A 24,264-nucleotide genomic window follows, 5' to 3' on the forward strand; every position below is an offset into this window, starting at 1 on the left:
AAAACTTAGAAGACCGCAACCTACCTGAGAATGATTATTTTGGTAATACTTGTACAGTGCAATATTTACAGTTGTTTTATACAGTTAGGTGTGTTTGAACTATAAAAGTTTACCAGAAACAGTAGTTTTAGTCTACTTTCACAGTTCATGTATCTTTGGAAAGAAGACACTTTTGGCTTTATTATCCATCATCTAGAGTTTATTATACTTAAAATGAAAAAAGTTAAAAACACGTTTTAAATTGAAAAATACATACTAAACATTTGCCAAATACTGTAAATATTTAGAAGAGATATTTTTCACATCATAGTTTTAAACAAAATACTTTATACGTGGGTTTTTATTATATATTTATTTACATGAGAGGCCGTAGTGACATAAAAAATAATACCAAAATTGTTAATGATCATATATAAATAATCATTACAGTACTCATTACAATCAAATATTTTTCAAATATTGTGCATGTCTAGAATATATATTTTACATTATTTTTTAAACAAAAGTACAAAATGCCTGCGTTTTTATTAAGTTGTATGTTTACATCGGTATAGGGGTGGTCTCCAAAAGAAATCGAAATGTTTTTGTTTTACACATACAAACCTTATAAGACAAGAAAAACTAATAATAAATACAACATTTAAAATGTTTTATAGCAATTTTCCATAGATACATTCGTAAATATCTATTTGGCAATTTCTAACGCGTACTTTTATTATGAAACAGAGCGTCTGGTTGTGGGCGGAGTTTCTGCGTCACGCCACCACTGCACTGCCACCGCTCACGCGCACCACTGCGAACGCCGAGATCCGAGCCGAGACACGGGTGCTGGATTTCGGGTCTCCTCAGAGCCGTGCTGCGGTCATCATGGCTCTCTACCACTATGTCACGCAAGAACAACTCTCAGGTTTTGATAAATACAAGGTGAGGCCGCAATTATTCACAATATTCACCTCAATGTGTAGGAGTTTAGCGTGTCGGTTAGCCAAACCGTGCTATCGTGACAGCATGAGGTCTACCGGTGTGAATGCCTCTCTGCAAAGGACGACGCCGTCTTATTGCCACCTTTAAAGAGAAACGGTGTATTTGCCCTCAGATTTTGATTGATGAGTTGATTCGCGGTTTAGTCATTACAGCATTTTTAATGGTTTACGAGACACGCTCGTGGATTTAACCGGGTAATTCACCGGTGTGTCACTGTGACATGAAACCGCCAGTGAAAGTAACGTTAGATCTTCTGTTTTAAACATTATGCGACTGTGTTGTTTTGCCAGCTGAATGCAAACACGACGTCCAGCTTGGTTTTATCCGATTGAACTGCTTCTTGTTTTTGGTTACCTTGTAAATCATGTTGAATTATGAAGGGATGGGCTCGTGGTTCCGCCTCCAACACGGATGTAACGTTATGGATATTATTTGCATGCGAGTCACATCACTCTGTGCTTTCACTAGAATTATTGGTTGTTTTCACATTTTAACTGTTGATAATGGTGTAGAGTATAATGTCAGGTCTTCTGAGGTAACTTACAGAAGCAAGCAGCAACACCTGAAAGGATTGACATGCAAATCTTTGTTTATCCAATTATTAACCTCCTTGTTTGCAAAAACGCGAGCTGTTACTTGTGTTTATGATTCTAGTTTTTATATTATCACTGTAAGTTATTTCTTTATTGCTTTAGGTTGGCTACTCTGTGTGTTAATTGTAGTAGACCTAATATTTATTTATTGAAACCAATAAGCACATACTGGTAATCAAAACACTAACAAACAAAAGCAAAGGGAAAAAGCTAACAAATTAAATTATTTCTTCATTGAGCAAGGATGTGTGTTAGAATGATCAAATGAGACATAAGACACTTACGGCAATATGACATATTTATCTTTCAAATAGTTTCTTATATCAATTATAATACAAAAATAGTTTCTCGAAAACCAAATTTCTATATTAGAAAGATTTCTGAAGGAATAATGCTGAAATTGTAAGTTTTTCATCACATAATTGACATGTGTGTTCAAGAGAAAACAACAACCGAAAAGATAACTTGTTTATTTAATGCAGAAATGCCCAAACTAGGCATGAGATGATCACTGTTTTCAAGGTTTACTGCGGTTTGGAAAAGTCAAGGTTTTAAAACCACCAAAATTTTCTGCTATACTGTTGCTAATGTATGTGTACGATTTTTTTTTTATTTTTTTTTTTTACATTTTTTTAAATTACATTTTAATAAGATTTTTAGGACAACATTGTCTCCAGCAGAAAAGATATACAAATATGCCAATTTTAATTGTAAAGAAATCTGAAACTAATGAAGACAGCAGAAGTCAATAATTAATTTTAATTATTTAGTCTGACTTGTTTACTGTTTCAAAATATTTTAAATATTGTTGGCCGATGGTAACCTTTGATTTGGCCCATCTGAGGAGAGGAGGAGAAGGATGGGGATGGTTTCAAGATTGTCATTTCAAATCTAATGCAACCTTTTGTTTGTTTGGTTTATTGTTAAAAATTAACTGAAATTAAATGTTTCAAGTAAATTAATCAGATTTAGTTTAAATGTACTTACTGTCACACTATAGATCGTGAACAAATTAAGGCAAAGGCGGCTAATGTTTGATAGCATTGAACTCCACTCTGTTATAAATGTGATTGTTTATGTTTTTATTGCAATATCTTATCATTTGAAACATTATTCTACATTAGTAATGTTTCTAATAAATTAAGAAATTATCAACTTTTAAATTTTACATTTAAAAACTATTTTTAAATGTAAAATAGTTTGGTATGTTTACCTTCATGGTTCTCAACAATATTTGGTTGTTGGCCCTTTATACGAAAAAGTTTGGGCACCCCTAATTTAATGTGTAATTTGTGTAAATAATTAGCTAGGAGGATGTCAAATTTAGTTATAAATAGTGCACCAAAATTTATGCAAAAATATCTGATTATTTTTAACTGAAATGACTAGCAGCATTAGTTTTGTTTTTGTCAAAAATAGAATGCATATTGTAGGGCTGCACAATATATTGTTTCAGCATCGATATCACAATGTGCCCATCCGAAATAGTCAACATCGCAAGATATACAATGTTGAGTATGGGTTAAGTTGACCAAGAGCTACAGAATTGTATTTAATTACTATATTTATAAGGAATTTATTCATGCCAAAAAATAATTAGGAAAGATTATTAAAAATATCTACATTTCAAAGCGGTAAATATTTTGCTTGTTTAAAGAAAAAACATAATTTTTGAAAACAAAACAACTTGATCTAAGAATTTCTAGTATTTTTGGACAAAATAACGAGACAAAGCAAAGTAAGGAAAGCATTTTTGCATTATTTTTTTACAACGATTTTTATTTAAAAATTGGCATACAAATTTACAGGTATAATTTTTCAGCTTAGCAAAAAAATTGTAATCCAAAAACAAAAAATGGCAAGAATAATATAGGTTCAAAATAACTTATTACACTTTGAAAAATATATAAATAAATAACAACACTAATATCAAGTAATACAGCAATACCATATTTATCTAATCTATATACTTTCAATGTCTGTCAGCTCAAGAAAAGAGTCACCATCTAGATTCTCCAAAAAGTCATGGAATATTTTCCAAATAGACCAAAATATATGATTTTTATTTTTCAAAAAATAGGTTATCTTTTCTAAGGCAAGGCAAGAGATCATCCCCTTTATCCACTGAGGTACACCAGGACTGTCTTCTTTTTTCCCCAAGAACACGCAATTACATGTTTAGCTTCCAGCAAACATAAAGTAAACAGAAATCTTTAATGTTAGGTCACATCAAAGTTCAGATGACAGATATGGAAAATACACAATCTGGGATCAAGAGGAATTATTTTGCCAAATAATTTGATTTAAAATTTCCGGTGACTTTAGAACTGTATTTAGAACTTTTTTTCCTGCATTGTTATTATTTAATATCTGTACCCGAATACTGTTAGACATTTCAGAAAATCGGCAAATGTGTTTTTTATTACATGATGTTTTATTACTGTGTGATTATATATTAGTTGAAATAAACAATAAACAATCATTTCCACATCAGTTTTTGGACACCTATACAATTAATCAGTATTGGTCACTAACTAACATTATTGTTGGTGTTCAGCATCTGTGAACATGATGGTTTGGTTAAATGGGTGTGGATCTTGAGGGGTCGAGGGGTTGAATTCCTGGGTGTGACACAGTTTTGTGCTTTTCTGAGTGGTTATGTGAAAGAACTTGTGAATAAAAGTGTTGCTTACCCTGTATGCCTCCTTGTAATGGCCTCTTGACTTTATATGGTGCATCTATTTACTTCAAGTGTTTTGAGCTGTTAAGTGTACAGACTGCTACGTTGGTAAAGTGCTATTTTTACACTGCATGTTTGCACATGTGTAGGGGACGTTGAACATACAGTACATGACTAGCCCCTCTTGCAAAAAGTATGTTTCTTTACCTCTGTTCATGCTGTACAGTTAAATATATTTGGTTGTTGACAAATGTTCACTAATTTTCATTGTTCAGGTGTTGATTTCTTTTCAGTGTCTAAACACAGGTGGACATACAAGATCCATTATCTTTTCTATCTGATGTTAACATGCATCCTTTGTTCAGATTTTGTTGGGCCCCTTTAGTGCACTTACTACTGTGTAAAGGAATTCATGTTACACTGCTATACTGAATGACAACAGTTTACTGCAAAATCTGACAGTGAAAATTACTAAATGAAGTTAGAAGTTAGATTAATGTATGAATATTTTACAATGTTACTTTGACTTAGTTTATGAGTTAATATAACTCTTATTGATTGCTTTTATTAAGCAGAACTTAAACCAATTGAGTTATGAATCAATTATGTTTTATGTCTTAACTCTAATGCTAGAAACATTTTGAGTATAGTTGTTTGGGCTTAATTTGTTCTAATAACTGAACTTAAAATGTTTAAATTGGTAATACTCTAAATGTTTGACTATCAACATGTATAATATGTGTTTATGACTCCATATATCAGACCATTTGGTTTCAAAACTTAAATGGTTTGTTACAATTGGTTTCCTCAAACAGTTAGAGTTAACTTATCGGTAGAACCAGACCGAATCGGCTTACATTTGTTTGCTATTTCTGCTGAGAATTTTGTAACAAATATTTGAATTTATGCAGATTTATTATGGGAGTATCACAACTAAAGATTTAATATATAAAATAAAACATGCAACCTTTTTCACTTTTATTTAATGTTTACAATGCAAATCCATCTAGATCCACTTATTTGTTAAATGAAGCAAGTCTCTCAATATATCTACTAAAAGACAGAAAATATTACTTTACCCACTGTATTGTAAATAAATCAAATGAACACTTTCATATTAGTCAATATTATTAGTGAAATTAATAATAAAAAAACTGAATAAATATAAATTTTCACACATTTACTCAAATTAACCAAAAGACTCAATAATGACCTAAAAATCTGCGGATTTCAGTGTGTGCAGATTCTGTGTGGGCCTACTTATCGGGCTTTACAATGTGGCAGTTTTTTTTTTTTTTTGGTATAGTGTCGTCTGTTTGTGATCAGGTTGATGAAAGTGCATCTTAAAGAAAAAGTTTACACCACAAAAAAATGTATTTACTCGCCCTCAAGTGGTTTCAAACCTTTATGAGTGTATTTCCTCTGTTGAGCACAAAAGAAGGTATTGAAAAATATCTGAAAAAATGATTAAGACAAATACTATCCATTGTAGGAAAAACTAATACTATAGATGTCAATAGTAACATATTTCTGGATTTTGTTCAAAATAACTTTTTTTTTATTCAACAGAAAAAAGAAACTCAAAGTTTGTGATAAATAAAGTGCGAGTAAATGACAGAATTTTAGTTTTTGGGTGAACTATCCCTTTAATGCCAGATGGAAAGTGGACCAGAGGGCCAAGATGTGTAGAATCCCTGTTGAAAGAAAATTAGAATAAAGTATTAGCAGAAAATAGATGGTCTACTACGTGTGCTCTAATGACTGGTTGGTGACATGTCGATGCAAAGTTATTTATGAACCACAGTGTTTAAAGAAGACAACCAAAATAAGGTGTGAACTAATGCTAGCTTACGATGTTGACTGTTTTGACACTTACTGCTACTGCTAAGTTCCTGTACCAGTGTTTTATATTAACAGAAACAAAATTACATTAATATTTACATTTTAACAGTTTTTAAATTTTTAAAAGTTTTGTGCACATTAATTTTCTGACATTATTTTAACCAAACAGTATGTATTTTTTATGCAGTCAAAATGGAATAATTACTTAAATTGTGCTTTTTTTTTTTTTTTTGGAGAGTATGCATTTCAAGGCTTCAGGGATTTTCTTTCAGACCTTTTCAGATCCAGATGTTTTCAGGGCTTCAGTCGTTCGTATCCTAAAGCCTCAAATGTGTCAGAGTGAACATATGCTTAGGGGGAGTGAAAGTGTAAAGTGATCTCCCTTCAATTCAGAAACACAGCACACATTAGTAGAAGACCTTTGATAGACATAATTTACATTTCAGCTATTCTAAATTGGGTTTGGAGATTTTAATATATTTTCCTTCGCTGCAAACCATCTGAAAAGAAGTGAATGAGAAATTTAGGCCCCGTTTTCACTTATTAATAAAATGTTTTAAGATAGATGTTGCTAAATACGGGTGTTAAGTGGGGTCTGAAATGCTTAATAACCAACTTTCTGAAATGGTTAAAAAAAAGATTAAATTGTTTTCTTAGGTGACATTTAAACTAGTGTGTGTTTGTTTAGAAATACAGACTTTTTAACCTAGTGTGTATACTACTACAGCTTCTTCGACATGCAAAATGAAACTAAAGATCTTCTAGTTTGGAAACTAAGGACTAGGACTAAAATGCAAACTTAAAAATGGTAGTGTATATATTCACAATCACTTTCTGACTGGTCGTCTGTACTATTGTGTAGCGTTACCATCTCATTTGACATCTCATTACACAACCAGTAGACTGCAAGTACAGATGCCAGCATATTATATATGCTTGCCCAGTAAGCCTGAATGGTCATGTGTCATACGTTTTAGAATGTATAGTGTGGACTGACAGTTTTTCTGAAACGTAATGACAACACCTGTTTGGATGAGGAGCATTTTTATTGTAAAACAAAACTACTACAACGCACTAGTATAAATGGTCATGTGTTCAAAATGCATTTGAACGGTCACAAAAGACCACACGATCTCTACTTATTGACTTAACACATGATCATTCTTGGATGTTTCTTGGAAAATTTACCAAAACAAGGTTTCCATTCTTTTCTGCATTTTCTTACTCTTTGCATTCACTTGCGTTCCTGCCTGCTTGTAAGCCACATAGCATGGGTTCATTTATTCAGTAGTACTGTATTACACCAAGCATTCCAGAGGAAGTGATGCAAAATGTGATGAAAGATGAGGGAAGAGTCTTGACAAAACCTAAACATTAGTGGTCTATCTTGAGTTATATTTAAATGCATGCTAATTAGGGATGTTTCGATCGATCGGCAGGAAATCGGCCGATAATCACATTTCACGATTCGATTGATGATCTGGCCGATCTCATGAACCAATCACAAGTGTTTGTTTACGAGTGTACAACCCTACAGTGCTACAAAATGTGAGCAATGTTTACGAATTGTCAGTCATTTTTCTTACCATTTTTTTCTACCTGTTTCTAATAATTTTTTGTAAAGTTGCTTCTGATCATTACATGTATGCAACATCCTTAATTTATTCTCTTTGATGAGACGAGATCTCATACATAGAGGGAAAAATGTCCTTATGCAATGGCAAAGTTATATAAAACTTGAAGCATCAAAATCAGTACTTGGTATCGTTTGATCACATTGACAGGGAATTGGTGCTCAGTATCGGCTGTAAAAATCCTGATCAGAGAATCCTTAATGCTAATGCAAGGTGAAAAACTTAATGTCATTTTAATAAAACCTTCAAGCAGGGTCATTGTGGTTTACTATTTAATCATGTCTTCTGAAGTTAGCAGTCACAGTATGACAAATTAGTTCCTAGTGAAGAAATGCTTTGATAGCATTTTTCAACATTAGTGCTTGTCGACTTGAGTGTTAATGCCTTGTCTTATTCTGCATATCTTGTCATCTTTTTCTTTACAGTACAGCGCTGTGGATTCAAACCCCCTTTCTATCTACGTCATGCACCCTTTCTGGAACTCAGTGGTGAAGGTGAGAACGATCAATTTCACAACACACTGTCACTTTGAACGTTACCCAGAAGATGTACAACAGCCCTTATATAAAATAATAATCACTTCACCAGAAAGATATATGTTTATAATATTATATAATATATAATGTTCTATTTATTTGTATAATGTTAATGTACTATTTTTAAAATTTATTTACACAAATAATAGATGCATGAAATCGCAAGACTTTTCAAATGTGCCATACTAGAAATATAATATTAAGTTATTTAAATTTAATTTAAATGCAATTATTAATTTTTAAACAACATTGTATTGATAAGAATAATATATATTTTTATCGGACGTTGTTTATTCTGTGTTATTTTGTGTTATCAGGAACAGTTTATTGAAGAAATGTCTTTATAAAATCCATAAGCTTACAGAAGTGTTTCACATCAAAGAATAACATTACTCTGTCTTTTGCTTTCATTGAATTGCATATATGCAACATTCATGAATGTTCCGTCTGGATCTGATTACCTGTGACAGAGATCAGACCATTTGCAACTTGCTAATTTCTCTCTCTCTCTCTCTCTCTCTCTCTCTTTCTCTCTCCTTCTCTCTCTCTCTCTCTCTCTTTTGCTCACTTGTTGTGTCTCAGGTCTTACCCACATGGCTTGCCCCAAACCTCATCACATTTACAGGGTTCATGTTCCTGGTACTCACCTTCACCATGCTATCCTTCTTCGACTTTGACTTTTATGCCTCAGGTGAGGATAATAAACTTTGGTGTGTCAGCTTGTAATTGTTTTGATGTTCTATTTTTCCTCTCTTTATTTGATGTAAAAATATGCTGTTACTGTTTTATATGACAAGGATCAAGGTCTCACTTCCAGCTCATCATTCTCTAAATTATCAACTAGTCATCTGTTAATACACAGCCACTTCTGTAGTCATATCCAGCTCTCTCATATCCACAACAGAGCCAAAACACACTATAGGTTTGGTGGCGGAGGAAATATTTAAAAGGAAAAACAATAGAGTGTTATTTTTATATATCTATTAAAACGTAAGATGGTATTGGATGACATTTTCACTTTTGTAGATTTTATTTTTTTTTTTAGGTTTTGTTGGGTTTGTGATGTGTCTACCAGCTCAGACAAGTTGAAAAGAAAACTTTCAGCTTCTTTTTTTATACACAATTTATTTTTAAAAACAATCTGATTGTATTTGTGTTAGGGCTGGATGATATGGCAAAAAATTATATCACAATGTATTTCTTAATTTTGGTAGATACGATATAATTCCGATATCGGTATGGACAATATTAAAAAGACATGAAAAAACTGCCAAGAATGCACACAATAGATGTATGTGCCTACAAATGTGTGCAAGCTGAATATGCAAAGTCTCCAATACCTCCAGGCTCTTCTAACTTTTCTTTAAATAAAAAAAAGTCGCTTTCTGCGACGGAGCAGCTTAACCAACTTCTGAGCGCTGGCTGGCAGTGGCAGCGTGCGTATCTGTGATGTACGTCATCACACAAGTGACATCACGCTCATTCTGACACGGAAAGTCATTCAGTGACAAATGAAAGGCATAACATCTGATGTATAATAAAACATATGTATGCAAATGTATATCGAAATACCAGAAATGGTTTAAAAATCATATTACCGTTATTGAAAGACAATCTATCGTGATATATATTGATATCGAATTATTGTCCAGCCCTAATTTGTGTGCCATAACTGACCTAGTTAAAATTATATTTGCCAGTTTAGATGTAACCAGCTAGTACTTTACATGTGCCTGCCTCTGAGAAAACTTTAGACTTCCGCCTCCTTGCACCTCTTTGTAAACGAATAACAAAGCAGCTAAAGATGGTGCCTTTCGCTTTTTGCCCTTACAACGTGCCAGAAGAAATTGGGGAAATCTTGTTTGTATCTGAAATTTTTTTTTTGCCAGAGTGATTTACGACCTCTGTAAGAAAGCTGAAATCAAATCAAAATTACATTTAAAGGAAACAATCTGTCTGAAAGATGCAAGTAATTTTCTTGTTTCTTCTACTTGTAAAAGTTTTTTTGTTTTGTTTTGTTTGGTTGTTGTCATCAAACTTTATAGCTTCATTTCGCTTGTTTTAAGAATCAAATCACCATCCTACATGTGAAGCGGTGTGTTTGTCAGTCGCTATGTTTCCATCACATGTGCATTTTAGATATGCACCAAGATGCGCATACATTTTGAAGATGCACATAACTGAGTAAGAGGGTAAACTTTTTATTTGATAAGTAGAAACACTTTTACAGAACAAATTTCAGTATGCACATTAAAAAAGTCATGTGATTTTGTTATAAAAGATTGTATGATGATAAATTTATGTGAATGGACAAACCAGCAGTCTGAGCATATTATAAAACATCTGAAATGTTGTTTTGGTCATTCTAAAACGTCTTAACCATTTAGTATTAGCTTTATTATATTAATTACCTCCAGAATTGTCAAGAGCATCTGTTCTCCACGTCTCAAGGCTTTAAACACCACCACGCATTCATTATGTGTCGGCATTGTCTTCTGAGGTGCAAGTAATGTATTGAATAAAGAAAAGATTCATGCAACTTCTATGACAGCAAATTTAGTTTTTATTATGATTATTTGGTGCCAGTTAATCAGGATGTGATTTTGTTATCTTATTGGATGGTCTTTTTTTTTTGGGATGTGATAATCCAGTTTTGCTCATAACTTTAATTCATATTGTTGCATGGAAACGTAGCTAGTGTGGTGTTGTTGGTTTTCATTTAAAGACTGTGCAGCTGAGCATTTGTTAAATACAGCAGTGTCATTTTTCATATGTATAAATGCTTGTTTGAATAAATTTTACATTGATAATGGTGAGTTGCAAAGTCAAGCAATTATAAATTATATGATAACTGATCTGATGTCAAATTTTGCAATAATATTATTACTAGCTATGCTTCCATCCGCATATTTTTATGCACACAAGCCAGGATAAACATAAAATCCTAAAATGCCCTTAAAATAATTTTGTGGGACCAAATTAGAACCAGCTCATTTTTTTCTGAAAAGAAAACATGCTTAAAACTATGATTTATCCAATGTAAGTTGAAGCAGAGCAAAAACACTCATGTGACTGCCTCAACAGCTCATGTGATTAGATAACTGGACTAACCAGTGGATTTCTCTCAACACCATATCATGAAATTTTAGTCATGCTGAAACCAAAGTTTGTCATTTAAAATTAATTATCTCAGAGCAAGAGTTATTTTCATAATTAAAAAAAAAAATTGCCAAGCTTCATGGAAACATTTACCTGTGAACATAAGATAACGTGATTTTTTAAAAATGTGTTGTCATTTATTAAATAGGAGAAAATCTACTTGTTCACAGCTACTTCCATTGTTATTGATAATTTATGCCTGTTTCCCAGCAAAGTGCTGATTCTGTTCACACATGAGATAAATCTGGTGCTTTTTTTATATCTCCAATTATTTGTTGAATTAAATTGACCAAAACATGTTAGCCAATTTTTATCCATTTTTCAATTGCAAATTATTTAAATTGATTCTGTTTTTTATGTTTTATGCCCAGTATTTATGTCCAGTATTAGCCCTCCTGTTACATTTTTAATTCTTTCAAAATATTTCCCAAGGGCTTTGCCATGATGACTTACTTGAGTACTTAATATTTTACAACTTATTTGACAAGATACAAGTGTTTGGCTTAATGTGCAAATTAAAGGTTTTACTATGTCAGGCTAACTAAGCCATTTAGGTTAATTTGACACGTCATTGCACAACAGTGGTTTGTAATGTAGCTAATCTGAAAAAAATTATTTGTTAATAGCACAAATAGTATTGACCTTAAAAATAATTGTAAATTTTTTTTACACTTTCTCCAGATGAAAAAAAAGATATATTCTTGCTAAGTTAATTAAAATGAATAAAAATAGAAAAAATAGATATTATTTATACATTTTGTTATGTATATATATATGACAAATTATGTTTATATATATATACATATATATATATATATATATATATATATATATATATATATATATATATGTATATATATATATATATATATATATATATATGTATATATGTATATATATATAATATATATATATATATATATATATATATATATATATATATGTATATATGTATAATAAATGAAATGATGTAATTGATTATTGCGTTGGTATTCTTCTTTGGCACAGGTGAAGGCCACACGCATGTGCCAAGTTGGGTGTGGATTGCTGCTGGTTTGTTCAACTTTCTAGCTTATACCTTAGGTAAGCTTTTTATGTTTTATTTTTGTAGTGCGATTGTTAAGGGCAAATATTGTCAGCTAGTGGACTTAGTGTTCTGAATCCTAAATTCAATTTATTTGGTTTTAAATAGTACCAGCATAATAGACACCATTTTTTCTGTTAGTCTGCATTAATGCAAGGGCATAATGCACAGATCTGGTATTTTGACACAAATGAAGTCTCACTAGTGGACATTTATTAAGCTATTGAAGTATGCTGTATACATTAAATAACTCACTAGGTTAGTACTTTGGCCAAAAAGAACATTTGAGTGTTATAAAGCTACAAAACACATTTACATATGAAAATGGGAACATGCAGCAGATTGCTCATTAGCACTGTATTTTGGAAGAGAACGAATGTGAATGATGTGAAAATCTCTGAATATGTAATGGCAAGACACATAAGACTTGCATTTGTAGGCATGTGTGCTCTTTTAAAATGGTTGTTAATGTGTGTCTGTGTGCATATGCAGATGGTGTGGATGGAAAACAGGCACGGAGAACCAACTCCAGCACTCCTCTGGGTGAACTGTTTGATCACGGTCTGGACAGCTGGGCCTGTGTATTTTTTGTTGCCACAGTGTACTCTGTCTTTGGACGGGGTGAGACGGGGGTCAGCGTGGTGACACTCTATTATCTGTTATGGGTCGTCCTGTTTTCCTTCATCCTGTCTCACTGGGAGAAGTACAACACTGGAATTTTGTTTCTGCCCTGGGGCTACGACATCAGTCAAGTGGTATGTATTATGATTAGTATGATAAAAAGTGTATTATTAATTGGTAAATATTATTAGAAAGTTATGTTGTTGCTTCTGTAATCTGCCTAATATGTATTATTATAAGATATAATTTGAATCAGATTAATATTCTAATTAGAAATATAGTAAATAATTTAAATAAAGATAATAGCCTAGTGGTTAGTGCGTTGACACATAGCACAGAGGTGCTCGTGGTGACCTGAGATCGATTCCCGGCTCGAGGTCCTTTGCCGATCCATCCCCTATCTCTGCTCCCCATACTTTCCTGTCTGTGCATCTTTACTGTCCTATCGATTAAGGTGAAAACTCTTAAAAAATTACAATTATTAAATCAAGATAATTAAATATTTTATTAAGTAAAAATATATACTACCATTATAAAATAGCCAAAAATAGGTAAGAATCTTGTGCTAATTAAAAATGCAGAATAATTATTGTGAAATATTGCGATTTAAGATAACAGTTATATTTATACTTTTTAATATGCAATTAAAATAAATACATGTAAAATATAATTTATTTGTCTATTAATTTCCATCTGCATTACTTGAGGCAAGTCATTGTAATATATTATCAGTATTGAAAACCATTATGCTGATTAAAATTTAGTGGCAGCCATACTTTCTCAGGAAGTTAGAAAACAATGCTATTTGAAATATTTTTCTTAAAAATAAATAAATATTATTATATTTATATATTATTTTTCTTAAAAGAAATCTTGTTGATGCCAAATGTTTACAGTGTGTTTTAAAAATATGTCAAACAAATTTTGAAGATAAAGTTTTGTTTTTGTCATATAACACACAGTAGATTAATATTTTGTACTTATACACCTGTTTATGATCACAATTAGATTTTGTTTATGATTTTGTGTATTCTGTTTATGAGTAAACGTCGACTAACCATGTTCTGTATACTTTTCGCTATTCAGCAAACTCAAACGACCACTCCTCTGTCATTGAAAGCCAGATAAGCATGTTTGTGTGATCATTCTCTAGGTGTGTACCTATTGCACAATCCAAATTTTGATTGATGTTTTTTGGACCTGTAGTTTTTGGGGGAAAAAATGATCAGGGAATTGCAGCCCATGCATGTGTACGGAAAACGATAGGTATTAACGGCATTCTGTACAGGGTTAAAATAGTGGTCCGTACAAGGGGGTATAACTTCAATTCACTGGCAAAAATAGACATTGCTTTCTGGTCTTATTAAAAACCAACATCACAATATACTATTATTGTGTTTTACTTGAAGTTAATGTTATATTTAATAACTTTAAATGAAAGTTTGAAATTATATAACTGTACAATCAGTTAATTTGACAGTTTAAAATATTAAAACATTAAATTCATGCAAATTAATGCTAACTTGACTGACCTTTCATCAATATAAACATTATCACTACACAAAGATTATCCAAACAGCATTTGCAGCCTGACTTTCAGGCTCTCTCTTGCAGAGAGTTGCTCCATGTGGTCATCACCCACAACTGACGTTTAAATATCCCCATTTGAAAGCATTTATTCAACAAAATATCATTTATTTAACAATTTGTGATAATATAATATTAATTTCATGAAGTCTGTATTATTGTATGATGCATAAATAAAAACGCAAATGCATATTGTCGTTGCTCGAAGGCCCAATCCCAATTCTATTTTTGGTACCCCTACTTCTCCCCTTAGCCCTTGCAGCCGAGGGTTAAGGGAAAGTGCTTCAAAATTTACCCCTATGTATTGGGACAGCACTACAGCATCTGCACATGTCATCATATGTCATCGCAATCTCTTGCTTTATATGAGTTCAGATGACGGCGACTACTGTAGTGATTCCAGTTGTGTTATTTTTTTGGTATTTATCTTCAGGAAATCACTGAAGCCATGTATTATGTTATCATAACGATCTAATGTGGCAAGATCAGAACAAGACTGTGCATTTGCACAGATGCATATACATTAATGTAAACACACCAAAAACCACATTAACATTATAGCAGACACTGTAAAAATCCCATTCCCAGCCACTGGTCTTTTCTGACAGGGTATTTCAGTGTCATCGGGTGTCAGAATGTTGTGGGACTGCTGTACAGGAGTTATTATTAGGGATTATAGATCGCGAAATTTAGCAGTTTTTATTTTAGCGTTTTCTTTTTTTTTTTTTTTTTTTTTAAGCATGACGGTAAAACAAACACGGTTATGAATATATTAAAACGTGTTTGTTTGTTGTAAAAATTTGTATTAATGACAAAAATACTAATTAGTGGATCTTCTTACTTCCGGGTGCAGCTGGAGGTAGTGTATTCTGGGAATTTTTTCCCACCCCTTGGTTTCGAGTGTGGTCCTGAAAAATCGTTGTTTGAAGGGGTGTATACCTTCTTGCCCTTAGCCCTACGCCTTCAAGCTAAAGAGAATTAGGACACCACTACCCCTTCACGGACACGTGCAAAACGAGTGGTAGGGGTAAGGGGAAGGGCTAAGGGGTAGAATTGGGATTGGGCCTAAATGTCTCCCTTCCCTAGCTTTCAAGCACACTAGGTGGACGTAACAAACTTACTGAAATTTCCTGCAATGAGGGTATGTGCTGTGCTCAGGGGTGAAAAAGTGAGAAATAAAGATTTCATAGTTATAAAGCTTGTCTACGACCTTTAAGAATTTATTTAGAGATTTGTTGTGTAAGGAATATAGTTAGTCAACGTTATTCTGTAGGTGAAAACATAAGAGTAACTGTAAACTGCTGTTATGGTTATTACGATTATGAGATTAATAGTGTTCACTCGTTTTTGCGTGAGGCAAAGTGTAATCACAATATTGCAAAAATCCCACTGTTATGGCATGTATAGTGTGCACGTAAATGTACTCCTTGATCCTTGAATGAAAATAATTATCCCAAAAAAGCCATTACCAACTTAAATCAATCATTTTTGTTTGTTCTTTTCAGACTATCTCCATCGTCTACATTATAACAGCAGTAGTTGGAGTGGAAACGTGGTACAAACCTGTGTTTCTGAACATTCACTACAGAGATCTCTTCACTGTTATGATTATCGGTGAGTGAACTCTGCCCTCTCATTGGCTCTTCTTACGGTTAAAACATCATGCACTGTGTTTTCATTGGCTCTCAGACCAAATGCAAATGAAAGAATAATCTGATTTTCTCGTGTTGTTTTTCTCAGGTTGTTTATTTGTTGTAACTCTGCCAATGAGTCTCTACAATGTCTTCAAGTAAGTTTCACTCCAGATCTCTTGCGGCTTAGTATTATCCCACATAAAATACAACTCAGTAGAGCTTTCAAGGTTCCCACGGGTTATAGAATTTTTGGAGTATCATGGAATTTGTACTGCCATTTTTATTCTTAAGTCAAACGCATTATTATTAAGTCAAACGCGTATTTTTAAAAGCAATTTGTTACATTGTTTGAAAAGTTGAATATTAAAAGTTATTGTTCATATCATATTCAGTCGTCAGTGTCTAAGTACCACACTGGGCCAATGTTGCAAATCTGCAACATCCCAGAATGCCTTGCATGTCAAGGTCTCAAAAAAAGTCAGGATTCTATTGTACTACCCAATATGATAATTTTCAACAAATATTCCTGTTTCTAAAACTTAATTTGAGCCTGAGAGGGTTATAAACATAAAACAGAAACATTTTGATGTTCTGATAGCGATTTCTATGTATAAAAATCACTTCCTGCCCTCCTTCTGAATTGTGTGCGTCATCAATGACGTCATGTGAAAACAACCTATAGGTCACGCACGAAAGAAGAAACAGCACTGTGCTGTGTTTCAGACAATTCAAGTTATCTGCAGAAATGTAATAAAATCCCACAATCTTACACCATTTGCTTGATTTTGCATTAAATTCAAGGATCACAGAATTATTAAATTCTGATGGGACTGCTCAGCACAACAGCTGCCTTTTTTAATTCATTATAGGTCATGGAAGTCAGGGAATTTGGCTTTAGAGTGGGGCTTTGAACTGTACTTCACTAATGTATTATTAATAAAGCATGCTTTAAAACTGAGATATTTGTTCTCTGTATTGTTTCAGGGCGTATCGTAACAACACCTTGAAGCACAGTTCACTGTATGAGGCCTTGTTGCCGTTTTTTTCTCCTGTGCTTTTATTCGTGCTGTCTACACTGTGGATCAGTTTCTCTCCAACAAACATCGTCCAGAAGCAGCCCAGGATCTTTTATCTCATGGTGGGAACGGCCTTCTCCAACGTTACAGTGAGTGATTTCGGTCTTCTGCTGTGGCATTGACAACTGTTGCGTTCATGACAATGGACGTCTTTCATGTGCGTTTAAAGCATCTTGTCGGATGTCTGCTGCTGACATGCTCTGTTTCTCTGCTTCTCTCTGTCAGTGCAAGCTCATTGTGTGCCAGATGAGTAATACTCGATGTAAGCCACTGAGCTTGTTGTTGTTGCCGATGAGCATCGTGGTGCTGCTAGTGATTTCTGGGACTGTGCAGGGAGGAGAATCGCTAGTCTTGTTTATATGGACTGCTGTAGTCCTGCTCACTCACATACACTACGGAGTCTCGGTTGTAAGTACAGACTTGCTCATACTGCTTATTAGTCATGAAAAAGCATGTAACTTGTATAATTTTGATTATGTAATGTTTATATAATTATTTATATTTAATATTTTTAAATGAAAAATCTATTATAATGTTTTATGATTAGGATTATTATTATTTTTATACTACTGATTACAACACGCTACAAAAAATATATATATATTGTATACAGTGCTCAGCATACACAGATCTATCTTTTAAATTAATATTTTTATTGGAAGATATAAAATATTATATTAGCTTAGTCAGCACTGAAGACAAACCTGGAGCTTATCTAACAAAATAACTTACGAAAATGGTCCAAAAAAAGTACATCCAAATTTATGTTGTGAAAAAATATTAGATGCAAATTTGAAAAAAAGAGGAAAAAATAAGAGAAGCAAAAATATTGAAAAAATTTTGTTAAAATTTTGTAGGTTGTAATTTTTTATAATATCTAATTAACAGAGCAAGGAGATTTTCACAGTATGTCTAATAATATTTTTTTCTTCTGGAGAAAGTAGTATTTGGGTTTTTTTTTAGCTTGAATAAAAGATGTTTTTAATTTAAAAAAAATAAACATTTTAATGTCACAATTCTTAGTCTCTTTTAGCAAGATTTTTTGATAGTCTACAGAACAAAGTTAAGTTGAAAAGTTAAGTTTACATCCTATTGATTATTATACCTCTGAAAAAGCTCAGATGATGGTGTCAAGGTTTTGGAAGTTTCTTATCAGCTAATTGACAACATTTTTTTTTGGGCTAATTGAAGGCACAACGGTTAAATAGTCTGATGGAACACATATTGAACTGTTTGCCCATAATGACCAGTGTTACATTTGGAGGACAAAGGGGAAAACCTAGGACCACCATCCCAACTGCTAAGTATGGGGGGCGGCAGCTTTATGTTTTTGGGGCTGTTTTGCTGCAGGAGGGACTGGTCCACTTCACAGCATAGATGGCATCATAAAAAAAAAACATTGTAGAAATGCTGAAGCAACATCTCAAGACATCAGCCAGGAAATTAAAACTTGGCCACAAATGGGTCTTCTAAACAGACCATGACCCTAAGCAGGGCTCGAAATTGCGTCCATTTTGGTCGCATATGCGCCCGAAATTTTGTCTATGCGACCTCGAAATATATTTGGGAGCATTTTTGCGAGTGTATAAAATGCATCCCAGCACTTGAAACGCGAATGGTTTAAAACAGTTGTCATGTCAACTTGCTGCAGTAAACAAAGCCAAGTCCGTAATGCTTGCTCGCCTTCGCGCTCTTCTTATTGGCCCACAACTGCTCTTGCACTGAAATATCAGCTGTCAATCACTCAGTCAATGCCTTCTGGCTTGGGATGACAGAGAGAGCTACTACCGCGAAAAACTGTAAAGCGCTGAAGATGAGAATGAAGATAACACTGACAGATGTTGTTTTAGAAACCATCTAGTTACAAATAATGACGCATCTTACTAGTGATCATGTGCTGAATGTTTATCCACCACCATCTATACTTTTTGAAGAGTGGATAAAAGACTTCCGTTGGCTTCAAGTCCGCTATGAAAAGTCGCCAGATGCTGTCCGCCGTGCTAGTGGCAGCTATATGTCAAATTTAACACCACGTACACCATCGCAAACTGGCTTGCACTGACTAAACTAACATCGCTACTCATAAAAAGACCGGTATTGCTATTAACATGGCGTATGCATATAATAAGGTTCAGTAACAGTATATGTCAAAAACATCAGTGCAATATCAGACAGCACCCGTGACAACAGCACAGTTATACCGTTAACAGATTCATCCATGTCAAGCAGTGTGTGCAGGGCCGGTGAGCACTCTGTGTACCTTTTGATCGCTCAGTTATGTTAAAAAAATCTATTTTTTTGTGATAACGGGATTTCGTTGAGAAATATTTTCCTCACGCTTGCATATATATATATATATATATATATATATATATATATATATATATATATATATACATATATATATATATATATATATATATATTTTTTTTTTTTTTTTTTTCTTGTTAGTTTGATTACTGTTGATTTCAAATGCAATAAATAAGTTTGTATAAAACTTGTAGTAACGGTGCTTAGAATTGGTGGGTGCGACAAAATTTTGGCTGATGCGCCTACATTTTTAAATCTAGGAGCACCGGTGCTACCAAGCAAAAAGGTTCATTTCGAGCCCTGCTAAGCATACTGCCAAATTAGTTCAAATGTGCTTTAAGGACAACAGAGTGAATGTTTTGGAGTGGGTATCACAAAGCCCTAACCCTAATCCTATAGAAAATTTGTGGGCCTAGTTGAAAAAGCTTGTGCGAGCAACAAATCTGACTCAGTTACACCAATTTTGTCAAGAGGAATAGGCCAAAATTCCTTCAAACTATTGCGAGAAGCTTGTGGAAGGATACACAAAACAACTGATCAAAGTCATATAGTTTAAAAGCAAAGCTAAAAAAAAATAGCAAGGAAATGTATGTGAACATTTGACTGTCTAGACATTAATAAAAAAATTCTCAAAAATATTATCTCATTATTCTGGCGTTTAGCAAATGTAAATCATTTAGGTAATCCTAACGGACCTAAAATAGTAAATGTTTAGTATGATTTACCATCAGACATTTTTTTAAAAATGGTTATAATCCTTTTTTTAGAATGTATGTAAACTTCTGGTTTCAACTGTATATACATACATACATATATATGTATGTATAATTTTTTAAATAAATAAATAATATTATTGCTACATGCAGATCTGTCTGTCTGTCTATCTATCTATCACTTCAGTGATTATCTAAAACAGTTATTTAATATTTATAAATTTGTAATAAAGCCTGGTGTACAATATAGTACATAAAAAGTTCAGATTATTTGTGAGCTGCAGTTTTTAAGCACTCTAAACTTCTCTATCATTTGTTTTTACCTTGTCTTCCTGTGCAGGTGAAGCAGTTGAGCGATCATTTTAACATATTCGCTTTCTCACTAAAAAAGCCCAATTCGGACTGACAGGACGAGGAGAAAATCGGCCTGAAGGCTGCTGAGGTCTAAACTGTCCCAGCATGTCTTTCAGCCAGCCGACTCTCACCATTCACCAAGTAGACACTGTTAAAACCAGGAAACCAAATTGTACTGACCAAACACGCCTTTTTAATTCTGAGGATGCTGCTATATCAGCAGGAGGACGGAGCTGCACCACAGGGCCCACTGATCCCTGAGACAGAGCTGTGCCACAGGCCTCATCCAGCCCTAAGGCAGAGCTGCACCACGGTGCCAACTGTGCCCAACAACAGAGCTGCGTCACAGGACATCATGGGCACAATTACACCATGGGACTCAATAGCACAGAAACGCAGGACCCACTGAGCCCAGGACCTACAGTGCCTCGACTTGCTGCCGTGTAACTCGGCCCGTTCCTCCCAGAAAGAGCCGTATTGTGTTGCTCGCTCCAAGTGGAGACTGTGTGGTTGTCTGGTATCCGTGAAGCTGGGGATTGTGCTTGTTTCCTAAGGAAATGTGCTTTTCAGCTGAGATACTAGAAGCCTTGAATGGTTAATCTCATTTATACACTCGCTCTCAGATGAGTCACTCTCACTCCCAAGCCACATGATCCACACACACACACACACACACATAGGATGGGATGAATGTCTTTAGCTTATTCGATTTTATTTACATTTAATTTTTGCCTCAATTTAGATGAAAACACTTTTTAAGAAGTACTATCCAGTGTTGTCAAAGCATAATGAGGCTACGAATTGCGTTTCTATAATGAACAATGTACGTAAACTGGGAAAACGGTTTAATTTTCAGTTCATCTGATGCTTATTTATATGTATGAGGGAACAGGGATGTTTGATTGCTTATTTAAAACAATGGTGCTGTCGCTGATCTTTATATAGAATTGTAGTAATGACACCTAAACGACCACATAATCAGCTAATAACATCACACACAATTCAAAACACGAGCTCATCTGACAGAATGAATTTGTATAACCACTTTATTTGGGATTTGTTTTTTTTGTTTTGTTTTCATTCTTACACTGGTGATGGTGTGTCTGCGTGCCGATTTTCAGTTTCTGTTGTGTCTGTTTGTTTGTTGTGTTGCTTCACTAGTATGCTTTTATTGAGTTTATTTGTGCTTAAATGAAGAGTGCGCTTCAAACCCAGACCAGGAGAGGGCGCACTTGGAGTGAGCGAGTCAAACCTTGCTCCGTTCTTTAAACACGATAAAAGCACTAGTCTGTGTGCCACCAACATGTCTGTTATCTACAGGTGTCACGACCTGTCAACCTCATTCCAGTTGTCTTTTTTTTTTTTGTCTACGTATCAGTTTCTGTTTGGTGGACTGAGGGCTTAGATTATGGGGATTTTTTTTTTATTTGTTTACTTTCAGTGGTGTGTCTGAGTTGAATGTATGTGTGTGTGTGAATATAAATATATAGCATAGGTCCCAAACTCAATTATTGGAGGGCCGCAGATTCAACCCTAAACAAACAGTGTCTGCAACTAATAAAGGTGTTCAAAACTCTTATGATCACCTCGATTATTTGGATCAGCTGTGTTTGATTAGGGTTGAAGCAAAACTGTGCAGAGCTGTGGCCCTCCAGGAATTGAGTTGGAGACTTATGATATATAGGATGATTGTGTGTATACACACATATGTACTGTATGTATATATAAATATCTATCTATCTGTGTATGTTTTACGCTATACACTGTGGAAACCTCATGCCTGTTTCTGTGAGAAGCAGATGTTTAAACATGTACATTCTATCCAATTGGTATAACATTGCTTTTAATTTTTTTTTAAATCTCAATAATAGTTTAAATACCTATTTGTCATTCTCCAACACCTTTCGTTTCACAGGAAACCCGAAATATGGATGAATAGTGTACATCATCTGTCATACTGTCATATACAAAGTGTATTTTAAAATGTTAATATCTAATTACACTTCTGCAGTAGATTATTTGATGAAGGACATTGTGATGATGCATTCCTAAGGGCACTCCTGCAAAATGTTAATTGTTTGTTTGTTTAGCCAGCAGATGGCGCTTTATTTCTTCGTTTGTAGTATAGAGTGTGCTTATAGAGTCTGATGGTGGTTCCTCTGAGGTCAAATGTACTACACAAATCATTAGCGCACAGCATCAGAGGATGTATTACTGTCAGAAGTATACTTTTTTTTTTCTTTTTTTTTTTGGTGTTACTGTCAATATTTTTAAGCATCCCATGTGAGGAGCAGGAGTACTCTTGTTAAAGAGATAGTTCAGCTAATGTTTATTAAACCTCAAGTTGTTCTTATTTAAGTTTCTTTATTCTGTTAAAACACAAAAGAAGTTATTTTGATAAATCTTGGTAACCAGATGCTTGACTTTATCTATTGAGTCCCATGGGGAAAAGGGAGCATGAGGAAGCTCCAGGATTATTTTTAGAAATATCTTTGTTTGTGTTCTGAAGATGATAGATGGTCTCTAGATTAGAATTTATCTATTGAGTTCTATGGTAGGGGGAAAAAAGGGAGTCAATGGATTTATGTCAACTGTTTGGTGCCAAGATTCTTTCAATTTTGTATTTCTTTTATTTTAAAAAGAAACAAATTGTACAGTTTTACAACAACTTTGTGGTCAGTAAATGATGAGTACATTTTCATTTTTCATTGAACTATCCCTTTTAGTGCTGTGTAACTGCATTTGTGTGATGCTTTGGCGAATAAGAAACTACAGTATATACATTGTTTTTTTTTTTTTTATCTGAAGTGGGATTAAAACACTCAAACCTCTGCATATTGTAAAACAAAATCCAGCCATGTTGTAACATTATCTGTTGCTGCCCCATTAAATGTAAGCGTATCCACAGTATCATTTTGTCCTATTGCAGATTTTGACACCCCAGTCTCAGGACAGGCAGGATTTCACTTACAGAGGCACAGGGCATCTTCTATGAGTCTCAGGTATACTCGATATGCCCCAATGTTTTGTCAACGTGAAATAAGCCTTATGGAGTATTGTATTGTAGCTGTACTGTTGTATCATTTGGTGTAATGGTAATATCCTCGACCCTTTAAAAATGATAATAGTTCAAACTTGAAACGAAAATTGCCCAAATACAAGCTTAAACTATTAGATATCAAATATTTACCTGAAGTTAATATTTAATTGTTTAAATGATTTTTTTTTCTGATAACTGTTCTTTGACAGTCAATTAATTGTCTCATGCAAGTAAACACAATATTTTTATTTTGATTGTTGATGGATGGATGGATGGATGGACGGAAAGAACTCTCAGGAACTTTTTTTTTTATTATTTTAAGCAGGATAATAAACTGAATGACGAGCCTATGCTGAACATTATGCTGTATTTTAGATTTTTACTCTATGACAAGGTGTGGGTTTTATATTATGGAAT

The 24,264-nt window shown here is 33.7% G+C and overlaps 1 protein-coding gene across 1 annotated transcript; it reads left to right on the forward strand.

The window, feature by feature from the left end:
* Window positions 1–749: 749 nt before the first annotated feature.
* Window positions 750–23,717, forward strand: selenoi (selenoprotein I). The gene is given in 10 exon segments (NM_001329437.1): window positions 750–924; window positions 8,159–8,227; window positions 8,852–8,960; window positions 12,437–12,511; window positions 13,005–13,267; window positions 16,226–16,334; window positions 16,461–16,509; window positions 17,339–17,519; window positions 17,656–17,838; window positions 20,794–23,717. Coding segments are annotated over 10 exon segments (1,203 nt in total). The 5' UTR covers window positions 750–867; the 3' UTR covers window positions 20,902–23,717.
* Window positions 23,718–24,264: the final 547 nt, after the last annotated feature.

The sequence above is a fragment of the Danio rerio genome, chromosome 23 (genome assembly GCF_052040795.2).
Source record: "Danio rerio strain M-AB ecotype USA chromosome 23, GRCz13ab, whole genome shotgun sequence".
NCBI lineage: Eukaryota > Metazoa > Chordata > Actinopteri > Cypriniformes > Danionidae > Danio > Danio rerio.